Source organism: Coloeus monedula, assembly GCF_965178545.1.
Source record: "Coloeus monedula genome assembly, chromosome: W".
NCBI lineage: Eukaryota > Metazoa > Chordata > Aves > Passeriformes > Corvidae > Coloeus > Coloeus monedula.
The window spans coordinates 30,560,806-30,579,298 of record NC_138821.1 but is presented as its reverse complement, the minus strand read 5'-3'; the positions used below and the strand labels follow the sequence as shown (position 1 = coordinate 30,579,298).

Genomic DNA, 18,493 nt, shown 5'->3' with positions numbered 1-18,493 from the left:
ATACCACCAAGTTCAAAGCTACCTTTCTTGTACTGGGCATAAATATCCTAAAAATCTAGTTCAATCTTTTGTACAATGGCTTTTTCAGTACTTTCCTAATCTGACCTCCGAGGACATAAGATCTCCTGAATTTTGGGATAAGGTGGGGAGAAAACTCTCCTCTCTTAGGCGTGCAGGAGACGCAACAGTTTCAAAATTCTTTCCTCTCCTGTTACTAAGTTATACTTTGCCGGAGAAAAAAGCAGTACATGAAAAGCCTCTGCAAAAACCCCCTGTTAATTCCCTTATACCCTCTTCCAACCCCTGTGTCCCTGACCCCTCTTCCCCTACGCTGGAAAACACGGCTAGAGAAGACTTCTTTTTAGCACAGGAGAGCTATCGTCCTCCTGGCTCACCCGTGTTTCCTCAGCACCCTGCCTTGGATGGGAATCCAGAGCCCGTCCCAGGACCTTTCCAAAACCTCTTCACCACTCCCTTTTTCCCCAGTTTCTAGCCTTCATGTTTTAAGCGTGCTTAAAAACCCCTTCTCCCCGACCTCTTTGTTCCCAGGGACAGCCATTACCATGCACTCGCAGCCCGGGAAAAACCCCCTCCCCCCAACCCCTTTTCTCCGAGTTTGTTTGTCTCCAATAATGACGGATGCAATGTTTCTTCATCTCCAAACTACACCTCCCACAATCCCTTTCTCCCCCACCCCACAAATCCCTTCTTGTCCCCATCTCCTCCCACTCCCGCATCAGAACCTGACCCCGCCCCTAACCCTGCCCCCACAGCGTCGTGTTTCACCCCTCCCTCTGTTCCTGCCCATGGCTCAAGTACTGCCCCTGCCTCCCACAACCCCGCCCCCGACCCCTCCCCTCCTCCTGCCGCATCCCCGCCTCCACTCCCTACACCTGCCCCTCCATTCCCTGACCCTGCTTCCCATTGTCCCGCCCCAAGTTCCCACAATCCTGTGACTACCTCTCTAAATCCTGGAACACAGGGCTACCAGGAAGTAACTCCTATTGCTACTACTACATTCTCTCATACTAGCAATGGAGCAAACCCTGGCTGGACGCCCTTTCCTTATTCTAATATTAAGGATTTGTGCAAGGCATTTAAGGAGTTTGGAATGCAGAGTAATTATTTTAAGAGCCTTTTAAGTGCTACTTTTGCAATTCACTTACTTGTACCTCATGATTTAATTACATTGATGCAAACTCTTCTCACACCTGGTGATTTTGTGATGTGGAAACAACAATGGAAAATAATTTTATCTGATTTATTGAAAATTTTGTGGCAAACTCCAGATAATTACCTGGACTTTAACAACAATTATATCACATTAGACCTTTTATCTGGTGACAATAATATGGCAAATCCTCAAAAACAAGCAATGCTTATCCCTCATCCAGTTCTTACTGAAATCACACATGCTGCTGAAAAGGCCTTAACATTACTACCATCTCAGACTCCTACATCTCATTATACAAACATCAGACAATCTCCAAATGAAAATATTATTCACTTTTATAACCGTTTGTGCGAAGCTATCTTTTCCCAAGTCCCTAATCCTGACCTCCAGCAAGCGCTCCTACTCGTTCTCCAAGTTAATACGAATGATGCTTGCAAACAAGTCATCCTCACTCTCCCTTTGCATCCCCCCCCGACTGTTGAATCCATCCTCGAAGTCTGTACGAAGAAGGTGCAGCTGAACACAGCTGTTCCCTTTTTGAAAAAAGTGGGGATGGTTGGGGAAGATGTGGAGAATGCTACGGGTACAGGGGAAACTCAATCGCGAGGTAACTTTATATGCTATTGTTGTCGGAAAAAGGGACATGTAGCTCGAAATTGCAGAACAATTATAACTGCTGATAAAAACTCTCCAAAGACTGTTTCCCCAGGTCAACAGCAGGGAAACTAGCGACCCAACGCGTCCTAACAGCTCCGCGTTCAGACATAAATAGGGCTGCAGACAAAGCAACTTGGACTTCTGGACTCAGGTTTAAGGTAACCTGTGATAAAGCACACCATTTCAACAACAACAAACAGACTGTAATACCCATCTCATTCCAGAATGTGGACCACATGCCAGACTTCACATACCTTTTTGTTATTGGGGACACTCGGGAAACACCTGCTGGGATAGAGGTTACACCTACACTCATGAAAGTGGATCAGAATGGGTGTTCTAACCTAATTGTACAATGTATATATCCACCGTACTTTATGACAAAGGGTCAAGTCATTGCACAGGCCATTCCACTGCCCAAATACCTGCCCACAGATGGTCATATCCCAGCCATCTGTTGGACTGAGGTTTTGGGAAATTATAAACCTGTAATAGAATGTAAGCTTTGTCACAAATCACAAGCAATCAGTATCATGGGAATGGTAGACACAGGTGCTGATGGGTCTGTCATTCCATTTGATAAGTGGCCTGTGCAATGGGAATCGCAATCTCAGGGTATCATACAAGGGATTGGAGGTACCCAAATTGCGAAGCAATCCAAATACACGATTCAAATTGAAGGTCCTGAAGGACAAATAGCGACACTTCGTCCATATGTCCCAGACACCAAATTCACCCTGTGGGGAAGGGATGCCATGTCTCAGTGGGGAACAAAAATTGATATCACCCCTAGACATCAAAATTTTCCCTTGTGGCCACTGGAGCAGAGTGCCAGCCACAAAAATTAACTTGGAAAACAGATGAATCAGTGTGGGTTAACCAGTGGTCGCTAAAAGAAGAAAACTTAGAGGCACTCAAAACATTAGTAGCTGAACAATTGGCTAAAGGAAATATAGTTCCAACTAACAGCCCATGGAATACACCCGTGTTTGTAATACAAAAACCAGGAAAGAACAAATATAGGCTACTCCAAGATCTTAGAGTAATTAATAAGGTTATTGAAGACATGGGAGCCCTTCAACCAGGTATGCCATCACCTTCAATGCTCCCACAACATTGGCATTTAGCTGTTCTTGACATTAAAGATTGCTTCTTTCATATTCCACTCCACCCTGCAGATGCCCCTCGATTTGCATTTTCTGTGCCCTCTATTAATCGTGAAAGTCCCGTGGAACGTTATCATTGGCTTGTGCTTCCCCAAGGTATGAAAAATTCCCCAACTCTCTGCCAAGAGTATATTGCTAAAATTCCGTCTCCTATCCGTGCCAAAGCAGAGAAAGCCATCATCCTACATTACATGGATGATGTGCTGGTGTGTGCTCCCAATAATCAGTATCTCGAGCAGACACTTAACATGGTGATTGAGACCCTAGAGGCCAAGGGCTTTGAATTACAACCTGAAAAAATGCAGAGAACAAGCCCTTGGAAATACCTTGGACTCAAAATCACAGAAACCTCTATCACCCCAACACCTGTCACCATTAATAATAACCCAAAAACACTAGAGGAAGTACAACAGATCTGTGGGACACTGAAGTATTTACAGTCCTGGTTAGGACTCACCACAGAAGATGTAGCTCCTATTGCAAACCTGTTAAAAGGGGAAGGCAGTCCAGCATCCCCTAGATCCCTGACAGAAGAGGCAAGGCAGTCTCTCAAAAAGATACAAGAGCTCATTTCCACCAGACAAGCACACAAGTATCAGCCCTCCCTACCCTTTAAGCTTGTCATTCTAGGGAAGGTACCATGCTTTCACGCCCTCATATTTCAGTGGGACAAAGAGCAGAAGGAACACCTCATCATAATTGAATGGGTATTCCTTCCACTCCAACCTCCTGAAACCATCACACAGCCACAAGAACTAATGGCTAAAATTATCATGAGGGGTAGAGCAAGGCTCCGCACCCAGGCAGGATGTGACTTTGCATGCATCTACTTACCTGTAACAACTGACACATTAGATCACCTACTTTAAAATAAGTTTACAATTTGCATTAGATAGTTACTCAGGCCAAATCTCCAGTCATTACCCAAAACATGACATGTTTAATCTGCCATTCTCTTTCATCCCTCGAGAGATTCAAAGTAGAAAACCCCTCAATGCGATTACCGTTTTTACCGATGCTTCAGGAAAAAGTAAAAAGCCCATGGTCACATGGAAAAATCCAAAGACGCAAAAGTGGGAATCTGACATCAAGGTAATCCAAGGATCACCACAAGTAGCTGAACTAGCGGCTGTCCTTAGAGCATTTGAGCGGTTCAAAGAACCCTTTAATTGGTCACAGACTCAGCATATGTAGCTGGAGTAACTGTTAGAGCTGAGCATGCTCTCCTAAAAGAAATCTCAAACAAAAAAATTTATGATTTGCTCTCAAAATTAATTTATCTGGTTTCCCACAGAGAGCATCCCTATTTTGTCATGCATGTGAGGTCACATACAAACCTGCCAGGATTTATTGCAGAAGGTAATCATAGAGCTGATGCTCTGGCTATGCCAGCAGACATAGTTCTATCAACCGACTTACCAAAGCTCCCCCAAGTTTTTGAACAAGCAAAATTGAGCCATGCCGTGTACCATCAAAATATTCCTGCTCTTATCCGCATGTTCCATCTGTCGCGGACACAGGCAAAAGCAATAGTGGCAACATGTCCCAACTGCCAGAAGCTACAGCTCCCATCACTGGGCATGGGGGTCAATCTCAGAGGCATTAATAATGGTCAAGTGTGGCAGATGGGCGTCACACATTTCCCTGAATTTGGGAGATTAAAATACGTTCATGTTTCTATTGATACCTTCTCTGGTGCTATGTATGCCTCTGCACATGCAGGTGAAAAAGCTAAGGACGTTGAAAAACATCTTGTCCAAGCTTTTGCTGTGCTTGGTATACCTGAAGATATAAAAACTGATAATGGACCTGCCTACACCTCTCAGGAGTTTAAAAACTTTCGTCAGCAGTGGGGATTTCGACATGTTACAGGTGTTCCTCACTCCCCAACTGGACAAGGCATTGTTGAACATGCCCATCAAACCCTCAAGCGAATGCTGCTACAACAGTCAGGGACCACCAAAGTCAACTCACCTGTCCTCAGACTCAGCAAAGCATTGTTTACCATAAACTTCCTGAATAGCACCTTTGAGGATCCAAACCCTCCCATCTATCGACATTTCCAGAACACCAGGAGACAGAAACTGAAGGAGAATCCAGAAGTCCTGATCCGAGACCCAGAGACTCAAAAAATCCAAGGACCATACAAACTTGTAACTTGGGGACATGGGTATACCAGTGTATCTACCCCTCAGGGACTGAGGTGGATCCCAGGGAAATGGGTAAAACCTTATGTCACTTCCTCAAAAGTTAAGGAGGTTAAAACTGCCTCCTAGAGGAGACGCCATAAAAAAGATCCTGATTGTGCCCCCTCATATAAACCCCCTACTGCAGATTTTGATGTTAATCCCTTAAGTTGTTGCACTGTTTTGCACTCAGGTTTTGCACTGTATTTTGTAAATCTTCGTCCTGATACCCCATACCATAGATGTCCTGACTAACCCCCTGAGTTTTGACTGGGAAACTAGTTTAAAGACATCCTAGGTACTGTTGGGTTGTAGGGATGATAGATTCCAATTATGTTTTGCACTGTTGTTTTGTTACTGTTCTATGCACTTTTAAGTTACTAAGAGTTACAACCCAGTTAAAAAAAAAAAAAATAGGGAATTGTTGCTGCCTGTTCTGAGCTTCCCCTCCCCCTCCCAAAGACACTTGCCTCTGCCATGTGCTCCGAGCTCCTTTGTTCTAAGCGCGGGCAAAACCAAATGTAACTCAAACTCTTTAGCAGTGTCTGATTGGCCGGTCACCCCGGGTCCGGCCCCAGTCCTCCCCTTTCCCCTTCTCCGAATAAAAGAGACTATCGAGGGAGGTCCCGCCCTCTTTTGGCTCTGCTACCCTTTCTGCAAAGATCTCTTGTCATCTGTTTCTTTTGAAAGCTTCTAACTGCGGAAAATTGAACGAGCAGAGAGCTGTATTTCTCCCTCTTTGCTTCTGCTAGAGGTATTTGCTTTGCAGCTGATACAGTTACCGTTTTTAGAGCTACTAAAGTGCTAGATTGCCCGTGCTACCTCTCTGGGTTGCTCGAGGCTTTCTAAGGCATTGAACTACAAGCGCTAGCCAGTAAAAACCTGAAAAGATACCTCCTCAGTTTTTGCCTCAGTCTTCACTGGTAAGTGCTTCAGCCACACTGCCTGAGTCACAGAAGGCAAAGGCAGGGACTGGGAGAATGAAGAACCAACTGCTGTAGGAGATGATCAAGTTCAGGACCATCTAAGGAACCTGAAGGTGCACAAGTCCATGGAACCTGATGATGAGATGCATCCATGGGTCCTGAGGGAACTCGTGGATGAAGTTACTAAGCCACAACCCATGATATTTCAGAAGCCCGGTGAACTTCCCACTGACTGAATAAAGGGGAAACATAACCCCCAATTTTAAAAAGGGAAATAAGGAAGACCCAAGGAACTACAGGCCAGTCAGTCTCTTCTTAGTGCTTTGCAGGATCATGGAGAAGATCCTCCTGGAAACTATGCTAAGGCTCAAGGAAAATAGGAAGATGATTGGTGACAGCCAAAATGGCTTCACTAAGGGCAAATTGTGCCTGACAAATTTGGTGGCCTTCTGTGATGGGGTTACAGTGTTGGTGGATAAGGGAAGAACAACTGACTTTACCTGGACTTGTGCAAAGCATTTGACACTGACGCAACATTCTTGTCTCTAAACTGCAGAGACATGGATTTGACAGATGGACCACTCAGTGAATAAGGAATTGGTTGAATGGTTGCACTCAAAGAGTTGTGGTCAATGACTCAATGTCCAGTGGAGACCAGTGACAAGTGGCATTCCCCAGGAGTTGGTATTGGTACTGGAGCTGTTTAACATCTTTGTCAGTGACATGGACAGTGGAATGGAATGCACCCTCATCAAATCTGTCAATGACATGAAGCTGTGTGGTACAGTCGACTCACTGGAGTGATGGGATGCCATCCAGAGGGACCTTAAGAGGGTTGAGATGTGGGCCTGTGCAAAGCTTATGAAATTCAAGAAGGCAAAGTGCAAGGTCCTGCACGTGGGTCAGGGCATTTCCAAGCAGAAATACAGGCTGGGCAGATAACGTGTTGAGAGCAGCCCTGAGGAGAAAGACTTGGGGGTGTTGGTTAATGAGAAGCTCAGGACTTAGCAGGGCTGATTGATAGAACTTTAGATTAGAAGGGGGTAAAGGGACAAAACCAGGCCTGCCAGTGATAAGCAATGGGACATGCCAAAATTTGAGGGACTAAGTACTAGTGAGATCCTTCATTCTACTCCACGAGTTGTTTGCTACACTGAACTGCACTTGAAGTGTTTCTACACCACCATGAACAGCATGAGGAACAAGCAAGAGGAGCTTGAAGCTTTGGCCCAGTCCTAGAGATATAACACCATTGGCATAAGCAAAATCTGGTGGGATGGGTCTTGTAACTGGTGTGCTATGATGGATGGTTACAGGATCTTCAGGAGGGATAGGCAGGGCAGGCAAGGTGGGGGAGGGGCATTGTATGTAATGGAGGGGATGGAATGCATGGACATTGGGAGCAATGGGTTAAAAGCGGAAGACTGGTGAAGCAGATTGTATATAGATCAAGTGACCTTGCAGCTGGAAATTTTTCTAGATAAGCCTCTGTAAAAAGCAGGCCAGTGATCCTCTAGCATGGACCGAGTTTAATGGCGCCTGTGTCTTCACTTGAGTGCTTCTGCCTGGGTTTTGCTTTGGGGATCACCCAGTTAGTGAGATAGAAATAAATTGATTCTTTGTGTTCTAGCCATGAGTTTGCAGTTGTTCTAGATGCCTGCCTGTGTCAACTCACACAACAGAGCTTGCAGTTGGTGATGGCATGATTGAGAGCTTCTGGGTAAGGATTAAGGGACAAACAAATATAGTGGATATCATCGTGGGAGTCTACTATAGGCCACCCTGCCAGGACCACAAAACCCATGAATTATTCTAGTCATTAGTGGGGTTTTGCAAGGCTCTATCTTAGGCCAGTACTCTTAATTGTCTTCATAAATACTAAGTTTGCCAATGAAACTGAACTGGGAGGAGCTGTTGATTCCCTCGAAGGCAGAGAGACCCTGCAGAGGAACCGTAACAAATTAGAGGGCTGGACAATCCCCACTGTTTAACAAAGATGAGTGCTGGATTCTGCACCTAGAATGGGACAACCCTGGATGTATGTACAGACTGGGGAATGAGAGGCTGGAGAGCAGCCCTGCAGAAAGGGATCTGGGGGTCCTGGTTGATGGCAAGTTGAATATGATTCAACAGTGTGCCCTGACAGCCAGGAGGGCCAACCATATTCTGGGACGCATCAAGCACAGCATCACCAGCTGGTCAAGGGAGGTGATGGTCCCACTCTATTCTGCATTGGTGTGACCTTACCTTGAATATTGTGTGCAGCTTTGGTCACCGCAATATAAGAAAGATATTAAACTATTAGAGAGCATCCAAAAGAGGGCAACAAAGATGGTGAAGGGCCTTGAGGGGAAGCTGTATGAAAAGCGGCTCAGGTAACTTGGTCTGTTCAGCTTGGAGGAGACAGGGGAGACTTCATTGCAGTCTACAACTTTATGAGGGGAAGAGGAGGGACAGACACTGATCTCTTCTCTCTGGTGACCAGTGATAGGACCCGAGGGAATGGCCTGAAGTTGTGTCGGGGAGGTTTAGGTTGGATATTAGAAAAAGGTTCTTCCCCCAGAGGGCGGTTGGGAACTGGAACAGGCGCCCCAGGGCAGTGGTCACAGCACCAAGCGTGCCAGAGTTCATGAAGCGTTTGGACAACACTCTTGAGCACATGGTGTGACTCTTGGGGATGGTGCTGTGTAGGGCTGGGAGTTGGACTTGATGATCCTTGTAGGTCACTTCCAATTCAGCTTATTCTGTGACTGTTGGGGAGGATGAAAGTTTGGTAAGAAAGTTTCACAGATATGTAGGCTTGGCAGAAAGATCTCTGAATGTAGAAACTGAGGATGAGATAGAAATGAAAGCAAGTTTTGATATAGAGTAAAAGATGTTTTACTGAAACACTGATCACTGAATAACTGAGAAGGCAAAGGTTGGAGATGATTTGGAAGGAGATTTTTATGATTAGGGCAAAGGTATGTGACTACAAACAAAGACGTTTTTCACCAAGTAAATAAGTCTCAAGAAGAGCATAAGTAAATAGAAAACATGCTTTTACCAAGAAAGAGAGATATCGCAGGCAAACAAGAAATGTTGATGTAGCAAGAAGAGAGGTCTGAGAATTTTCCACTGTAAGCTTAAATTGTAACATACTTACTCTTGTGATTGGATAATAATGACTATAATATGGTAATGGTAGTAGTTATGATAGGCTATAGGCAAATGTAAAGGTATTGTGTATGGTGCTTATTGGTTGTTATGCATTAAGATACTCAGCAAAGAAAAGTATATAATGCTTTGTAACTTGAACAGAAAGCGGCTTCAGGTATGCCTACAAGCTGTAGCTGACAGCTGTAGGGCTGGCTCTGGATACCCACTCCCTGAAATGCTGTAACTTTGCCTATGCAACAAACAGCTTTTTCGAGAGCCGCCTGAAGTCCAGACAGCCTTCGTCGACACTTCTCCTATATGTGACTCTTGTCATCCATGTGGATAGAGATGGCCTCCAAAATGAGGTGCTCCAACACCTTTCCAGGGGTCGATGTGAGGCTGACTGGCTGGTAGTTCCGTGGGTACTCCTTCTTGCCCTTTTTGAAGCCTGGGGTGACATTTGCTTTCTTCCAGTCCTCAGGTACCTCTCCTGATCACCATGACCTTTCAAAGATGATCGTGAATGGCCTAGGTATGGCATCCACCAGCTCTCTCAGCACTTGTGGATGCATCCTGTCAGGGCCCATGGACTTGTGGATGACAAGCTTGCATAGGTGTTCTCTAACCTAATCCCCCTTGACCCAAGAGTCTTTCTTCCAAGATTCACAGAATCACAGAATGGTTAGGGTTGGAAGGGCCCTTAAAGATAATCTAGTTCCAAGCTCCCTGCAATGGGCAGGGACACCTTCCACCAGACCAGGTTGATCAGAGATCCATCCAGCCTGGCCTCCAGGGATGTGGCATCCACAACTTCTTTGGGCAACCTGTTCCAGTGCCTCATCACCCTCACAGTAAAGAATTTCTTCCTAATATCTAATCTAAACCTTCCTTCTTTCAGTTTGAAGCTATTCCCCCTTGTCCTGTCACTCCATGCTCTTGTAAATAGTCTCTCTCCATCTTTCTTGTAGGATCCCTTCAGGTACTGCAAGGCCACAAGTAGTAGGCCACCCTGAAGCCTTCTCTTTTCCAGGCTGAACAGTCCCAATTCTCTCAGCCTTTCCTTGTAGAAAAGGTGCTCCGTCCCTCTTATCATCTTGGTGCCCATCCTCTGGACTCATTCCAACAGGTCGATGTCCTTCCTGTGCTGGGGACCCCAGAGCTGGATGCAATACTCCAGGTGGGGTCTCATGAGAGCAGAGGGGCAGAATCAAGTCCCTTAACCTGCTGGCCACGCTGCTTTGGATACAGCCCAGAACACAATTTGATTTCTGGTCTGTGAGCGCACGCTGCTGGCTCATGTCCAGCCTCTCATCCACCAGCACCTCCCAAGTCCTTCTCAGCAGGACTGCTCTAAATCTGTTCATCGCCCAGCCTGTATTAATAGCAGGGGCTGCCCTGACCTGGGTACAGCACCTTGCACTTGGTCTTCTTAAACCTCATGAAATTCCCATGGGCCTACTTCTCATGCTTGTCCAGGTCCCTCTGGATGACATCTTGTCCTTCAGGTGTGTCAACTGCACCACTCAGCTTGGTGTCATCAGCAAATTTGCTGAGGGTATACTTGATGCCTTTGTCCATGTCATTAATGAAGATATTAAATAACACTGGTCCCAATACAGACCCCTGAGGCACAGCACTGAGCCATTGACCACTACCCTCTACATTCCTTTACCCTGATCTCCTGGGTCAGAGATCCCTGATATGATTCTAAGTTTGACATGTTCCAAATAATGTGCGCTTGCAGCCCAGAAAACCAACCGCATCCTGGGCTGCATCAAAAGAAGCATGACCAACAGGTCAAGGGAGGTGATTCTCCCCTTCTGCTCAGCTCTTATGAGAACCCCACCTGGTGTACTGTGTCCTACTCTGGGGCCCCCAACATAAGAAGGCGTGGTCCTGTTGGCAAATGCATAAGGGATTGCATGTGAGGAATTGTCTAGTGGCCCCTCCCCATATTCCTGAGCATATCTTTGCATGAAATTTTTGAGTTAAATCACTTTGGGTTTTGGTACCTTTGGGGTACAGAAATGCTTGAAGAGCTGTGTGGTCAACCCCTTACCATGAAACTAGCACTAATATTTCTTCTGATAACTCTTGTCAGGATTTCAGGCTGCAAACCTTATTGTCAACACTGCCTCTCATGCTTTATTCTCTTTCAAGGCAGCAGCAGTGTCAAGTCTTGCACTGTCAGAAACCATGTTGTAGGGCTGAAGGTAGAGAAGGAGAAAGAGGGGGAAGACCAGAGAAACCAGATCTGTGCTGGTGGTTTCCCATTACAGCTCTGGGTAGGTGAACCTTTACATTTCAAGAGCCTGAAGCCTCTTCAGGGGTAATTCATCCAGGGCTTTTTCTTGTCAGCATCCCAGTCAAGGTAGGACCATGCTTCTTACTGTGATATGCTACCAACTATTAAGCAGCTGCCATTTGAAACTAAATAATTTTGAAAATACAGTATCGCCTGTATGTTTCATAACCACTCAAGAGAAAAATAACTGAACTATAACCGGCCACCTCCACTTCCTGAATTATGCATCATTGTTCATAGGCACAAGCAATGAGAGTCTTCTGTAAGTCTCCTCATCTTCATTTCTCAAAAAATTTCTTGGCCATATGGTGCATTTTTGGAGTGTAGTCTTGCCAGACAAATACAGCTCAGTAGGCTTTAACTTTTTCCCGGTCTTGGAAATTTCTGAGAGCAAGAAAGTAATGACAATATAATACCACAAGTGTAAAGTGCATACAAAAACTCTGACTAGCAAACTGACATTGATCACAAAGCTGAAGTACATTGAAAAGAAGTTTGTGTGAATCGACATAGGCAAGTGGCCAGAACAACCACAAAACCACGGCTGAAATGCAAAGAGTAAATTTATTTCACTACCTGGCTAACTGGAGGATCCTGAAGCAACACCCAGGTAGAGACACAAGTGGGAACACAGGCACCATTAGGCTCAGTCCATTCTGACAGGTGGCAGACCTGCTGTTTGCACCAATTTATCAAGGGCCCATGCACGTGCTTTTTATGATCTCTGAGCTTTGATCTCTCTCCTAAAACAGGGAGCTCAAGAATGTCCATGAGAGTACCTCCAAGTCTCTCCAAACACCTACATTTTTTCTACACAGAGATTCTACTTCTCAAAACAGACAGAGGATAAACAGCAGTAGGCATAATATTTGGGGTTTGCCACACTTATTCTCCAGGCCTTAGCATTCCCAGCTGCAAGGTCACTTGAGAGAATCTACCATCTCTTCACCATTCTTCCACTTTTAACCCTTTCTTCCCAAGAAGGTGCTGAACTTCAAGAAACTAGAAGATAATAGCTCACTGGCCTCTGACATCAGGCTTGTGTAGGGAGACTACAAAACTTTCCAGAGGTAAATTAAGCAATAAGGACTATGTTTCAGCAATGCTGTGTATTGGGTTGTCGGAGACTGAATGTTATAATTTATGGCTTAAACATCTTCATGAAGGACCTTTGCCTATTATAACAAAACTGTACAAAAGCTGCAGAGAAGACCACCACACCCTGAATAGGCCTTCTGACTGAGACCCTGGACTGCTTGATGATGGAGATAAAATAAAGTAAATTCAGGTCTGGGGAGAGAAGAAATACATTCACAGAGGGATCAAGCTTAGCACCTTCGGGGTGGACACCATAGCCCCAGGGCTATCAGCTGCCAGGCTGGAACAGACCCTCACACCAAAGGGTGGGAGGGGAAGAGAGGCTTTGGGTTTGTGCTGAAAAAGCCTCTGGTCAGAGGCAGTGAACACCCATCTTCCGCAGTGCAGAGGAGCCCAGCTGGAGGGGCCCCTTCATCCTGGGAAAAGCTTATCCACAGCAGAGGGGTGTCATGGCTCATCGAAGGCCCCCCCCAAAGGGGTCTCCAGACCCTGCACCAGAGCACTGCAACATGATGAAACAGATCCACAGTGTTGCAAGGGACAGTGTCAAACTGGCCCCCTGCAAGGGAGGCACATGGGCATTCCCACCTGGCCCAAACATATATTAATCCACTGGATTCTATACCCTCACCACCAGAAGACCAGATGGAGGGAAGCCACGAGATGTCGTTGGGATCCTTGGATGGGTGATATGTTTCTACCTAACCCCTTTAGCGGGGGAGGGGGGGGGTTCCGAGTGCAGGGGAGCCAGCCGAAGTCAGGATACGAACACTGATACGATTTGAGCATCGTGCTTGCTTTATTGTTTACTTACACTCATATCTACTTTACAAAGATTCACGCCCTATTCCCACGGGACAGCCTCTAAGCAGCAGGGGAGCCGACCAGTGTATAACTTTTCCCAAGGCTGTTCAAGGCTGCCTGCAGCCAGGTGTCTTTCAAGCCTGTCTGCAGCCTGAGGCCCCTTCAGGGGTTCTTCTCTAGCAATCCTGGGGTGCCCAGACTGCCCAGACTGTCCTGGGGTATCATATGCCCCTGTTCCACAAGGAATCCCTCTACAACCCCTGTCACTCTCTCCGTCCCCCCACCCCTTACGCACACTTCTTTTTCTATTTATTTTTCTTTCTTTTTCTTTCTCTTTGCTTCTTTTACTATTAAATAAAATATATCAATTTTTTGGCACCAACATCTAACCTCATTTGGTTTTAATCATGTTTTTTGGGTATATTTCGAACCTTTCTGGGTCTGATCTGTTTTATTCACAGAGGCTTAGTTTCCTTTGGTCTTCTGTGTTAAACCGGTTGGTAACATGGGTTTGCATGGCAAGGTTTTGGTAGCGGGGGAGCTACAGGGTGGCTTCTCCAAGAAGCTGCCAGAAGCTTTCCCTATGTCCAATGAAGCCAATACCAACTGGCTCCAAGATGAACCAAGTCCAAGCCAGTGACAGTAATAACACCTCGGTGATAGCATACATAAGAAGGGGGGAAAAAAGTTATTGTGCAGAAGCAAATTGCAGCCAGAGATGAGTGAAAATATGTGAGAGAAACAATTATGCAGACACCAAGGTTAGTGAAGGAGGTGCTCTAGCCGCCTGAGCAGAGATTCCCCTGCAGCTTGTGGTGAAGACCATGGTGAAACAGCTGTCCCCCTGCAGCCCATGGAGGTTAAGAGTGGAGCAGATATCATCATGCAGCCCTTGGACGACCCCACGCCAGAGCAGGTGGATGTGCCCTGAAGGAGGGTGTGACCCCGTGGGAAGACAGTGCTGGAGCAGGCTCCTGGTAGAACCTGTGTACCTCTGGAGAGAGATGCCCATGCTGGAGCAGGGGAAGGAATCCTTCCCCTGAGGAGGGAGTGGCAAAAACAATCATTCTCCATCCCCTTGTGCCACTGGGGGGGAAATGAGGTAGAAAATCGGGCATAAAGTTATAGCCCAGGAAGAAGGGAGGGGTGGGGGGAAGGTGTTTCTTAAGAATTGGGTTTACTTCTCATTACCCTACTCTGATTTGATTTGTAATAAATTAATTTCCCTAAGTCAGGTCTGTTTTGCCTGTGACAGTAATTGGTGAGTGATCTCTCCCTGTCCTTATCACAACCCACGAGCCTTTCATTAAATTTTAACTTCCTTGTTTCCTTGTCCTAGTGAGGAAGGGAGTGATAGAGTGGCTTAGATGGACACTTGGTGTCCAGATAAGGTCAAACCATCACATTCTATGAATGATAGGATCTGTCCACCATCCATCCCTAGCTGCTTTTGTCATTAATCCAAATTTGCAGTAGGGATAAGATTCTGATTAGACATAGACTGATGCACCAGGTAATTTTCAAAATGTCCAAAAAGAAAAAGCCTAGATATACCATGCACACAATAGTCCTAGAAGCTGAAGTTGGGATTTGAACAGAATATCCCAAATCTGCAGCTGTATGATTCAGCATTCTGGATGCGAAAAATCTGGATATACATTATAATGTAGTATAATGTATTATATACCAAATCAGGTTTGGGTAGAACAGAGGCAATTCTGGAACTAAAATCCAAGGTAAATCAAATTATGTATAGCATTAAAAGCATGGAAGTAACTACTAGAAGTATGACTGAGCTGGAGCTATTTCTGCAGGCTTAGGAGTGCAATGCCACTAGACACAGGACTTATCAGACAGCAGACAGGGCACACCCAGTGGCATCTGCCAAATGAGTGGAAAAATCCTGAAGTTTTCTCTTTGCTCCCTCCTTCTTTTTTGGTGGACAATGGGTTAGGATTTCCCCCTTAGCAAAGTGACATCCTAAGTGTAATTACTGGAAATGCAGCTCGCCATACCATTCCCTCTTCATGATATAGAGAAATGACTCTGCATTCCACCAGGTTGCATAGCATCATACCACTGATGTGTTATCAGCAGATGTTTTCTTTGACACGTTATGCTGCAGTTCAGTGCATGAATACACACTTTTCACTCATGGTACTTAGGAGATATAACAGAGAAGAGAGTGAGGCAGAGTTATCAAGAACCCTAAGGCTATGTTGAGAATAAAGGTTGAAAGAAGCCAATTTTTTCCGGACTACAGAATATTTTTCCATAAGAAAGAGATTAGCCAAGCCCATATTTGCCTCACATAGAGCTTCAGACTCCTAGTATACTCATCCAGAACAATGCATCTCAAAATTTGATCAAGGTTTTTTCCTGGCAGGCAAAATCCCAATCAGATTGTCTGACACCAGGAACAGTGAGGTGGCTTCTTACCCAAAATGATGAATAAAAAGGCAAAAGCATTCCCTCTGAAGATCTAAAACTGCAAGTGGCAAGAGGTAGACAGAGGCAACAGAGGCAAGAGGCAACAGAGCTATGTAGCAGCAACTGTACAATAGAAGAGACTAATAGAAGAGTGTCATGAAGAAACTGAAGAGCATTTTTTCAGAGAAGGATGACATCAAATGTTTTGAGGGCATAAGTATTAAAATGTATAGAGCAAGTGGATAAAAATGTAAATAAATGCAGCCAATTTATTTCTGTCACAATCAAAAATTAAGATAGCATTAGCAAAGTGCAGTGCCGAAGAGGCTCTGAATGACAAAGCATCTGCCTCAGTAGTTGTCCCTAGGAGACAATGGTAGCAATAAAGATACGCAGGCCACAGTGAAGCTGGTTAGCTGTGATGAGAGAGCCTTTAATCACAGTCGTGAAAAAAGAATCAAGAGAAATTGCCAACTAAAGCAACAATAGTTGAGAAAACAATAGAGACAAATGAAGTCCTAGCTGGACTGCTGAACCACACCTATAAGGCAAGGCTGCTACCAATTCCCCTTTCCAAGGTCTCTCTCCTAACAATGGCAGATTTCTGATATTTCTGTTTTCACTAGCCCAGAACAAAAATATGTTACAAAATCATGTATCAATTAAGTTTAACAAACTATATAGAGTCCAGCAATAATTTTCTTTGTGCTTCACGCCGCTATTATGGCAACAGGGGTTTGTTTCCCTTTCCATATACACTGCGATTTATTGTATCAGAAACCACACCGAGAAGTTATAATGTTGTCATTTCACTTGCGATACCTTCCTGTATTGCTGTCTTAAGGACAAATAAACAGTGAGTCATAGCATCCTGTAGCTGGACAATAATGAGGCTGATCACTCAGGTATTAGCCTTATTACCCATATCTTTTTCGTTTTTGAAATATCTATGTGCATATAAAGCCTAGATCCTGAAAAATTCTCCAGCCAAGAGAAAAGTCTCGTAGCCGAAAGTTAGACACAATAGGCACAGCCGCATTCCTGCTCAGGGGTCTTTGCCACTGAGAAGGAAAACGCCCTGAATCCCGCTGATTTGGTTTCGCGGTGGGGAACAAGGGTTTGCTGAGGAACCGAGGAAAATAGCAAACGGCCGCCCAGCAGCCCGACTGCCCCAGTCCCAGCCCCGTTTTTTTTTGGCGGCGCGGACGCCCTTTGTCAACTCGGGGCTGCCATAGGGACCGCAGTGCGGACTGCGCCACGCCCACCCGCCACTGTCTCCGGGCAGAAGGGCTCGGCAGCGCTAGGTCTCTGCCGCAGCCCCTCCACCCCAACAATGGTGAGGAGGAGGCTTGCCCCCTTCGCCCACTGCCCGCTAGATGCTCCTGGGTATGGACAGTGGGGCGCGGTACGCGTCGAGCCGACTGCGGATCTTTGTGCGGGCGGCAGCAGGGAGGAGCCACCTCCGGACGCCGCACGGGGCCCTGCCCGCAGTCACTGACCGCCGCGGGCGGCTTCCCGGCGCTCGCACCTGACGGAGGGGTTCCGATTCCGGTAGGGCGGGAGGGGCGTGCGCGCAGATGGGATGACGAGCCCCTCGTGCAATAAAAAGAAGAAACCAGAGACCTAGACTTCACAGCTTATATGTGTGTGTCGTGCGTGTGTCGCCCCGATGATAAGCAAGGAGCTGCCAGGCCCCCCACCCCGCCGGCCGAACCCGGTCAGCGCCCTCGCTCGCCCCGCGCGGAAGGGGAAGAAAACGGGAAGCGACTGCCTGCTCTCTGAGGGGAAGGCGTCTGCGGGATGGGAACTCCGCCGCTGCCTGCGTCGGCTCCGCTCCCCGCCGTCTCACCTCGCTCGATGTTGGCGATAGCCCGCGGCAGATGCTCTTCGGTCACCAGCTCGCCAATAACCACCAGCAGGTAAAATTTGCTGTCCAGGAAGCGGTGCGAAAGGCTGGGCGAGAGGGAGGTGGGGTTGGGGATGCTACAGGAGGCTTCTGAATCCATTTCCACCACCACCACGGTGGCCATTGCGGGCGCTTCACCCCTCCGCCCCGCGGCTCCGGGGGGAGAAAGGCAGCTCCGCGGCTGCTCTGCAGGAAGCAGGGAGTAAGGGCGGACGGGGAGGCGGCGGCGCTTTTATATGGAGACGGTGCAGGGCAGGGACCTGGCGAGGAGGAGGAGGAGGAGGAGGAGGAGAAGGGGCGGGGGGGGGGGGGGGAGAGGGAGCCGGCGCATCCCCGCACCGCCACTTTTCCAGCATGCACAGCTGATGTCATCTGCGGCAAATGCTCCCCGCGGCGGCCCCCGGAAGCAGGAAGAACGCGGGTGGGAGAACAATTTCCCGAGGGGCCGCCGCAAGGGTGGCCTTGAGGTGCACCCCGACCTTCCACGTGACCCCTCCGCCTGTGCTCCCCTGGCAGGCGCAGGTCCCTCATCCCTCTCATATACAACCTTCTCCTTTGCCCTCCTGCTGTCTTACCCTGTCTTACCAGACCCTGACTGCCGGCTTGGCCATCTCCCACTCCCCGAGGCCCTCCCAGGATCTCAGCTTTGAAGCATCATGGCCGTGCTATGAGGCTCCAGCTGCAACCCTGATGCTGGATGAAA

The 18,493-nt window shown here is 46.9% G+C and overlaps 1 protein-coding gene across 1 annotated transcript in view; it reads right to left on the bottom strand.

Moving 5' to 3' along the window:
- The window catches only part of LOC309584616 (microtubule-associated protein 1B-like), a gene marked incomplete at both ends in the record, with an annotated part of 132,162 nt that extends 114,248 nt beyond the window's left edge, over positions 1-17,914 (bottom strand). The window contains one exon of the mRNA XM_082300739.1: positions 17,734-17,914. Coding sequence (XP_082156865.1) covers positions 17,734-17,914 — 181 coding nt within the window. The remainder of the gene's footprint in view (positions 1-17,733) is intronic.
- Between the last annotated feature and the right edge of the window lie 579 nt (positions 17,915-18,493).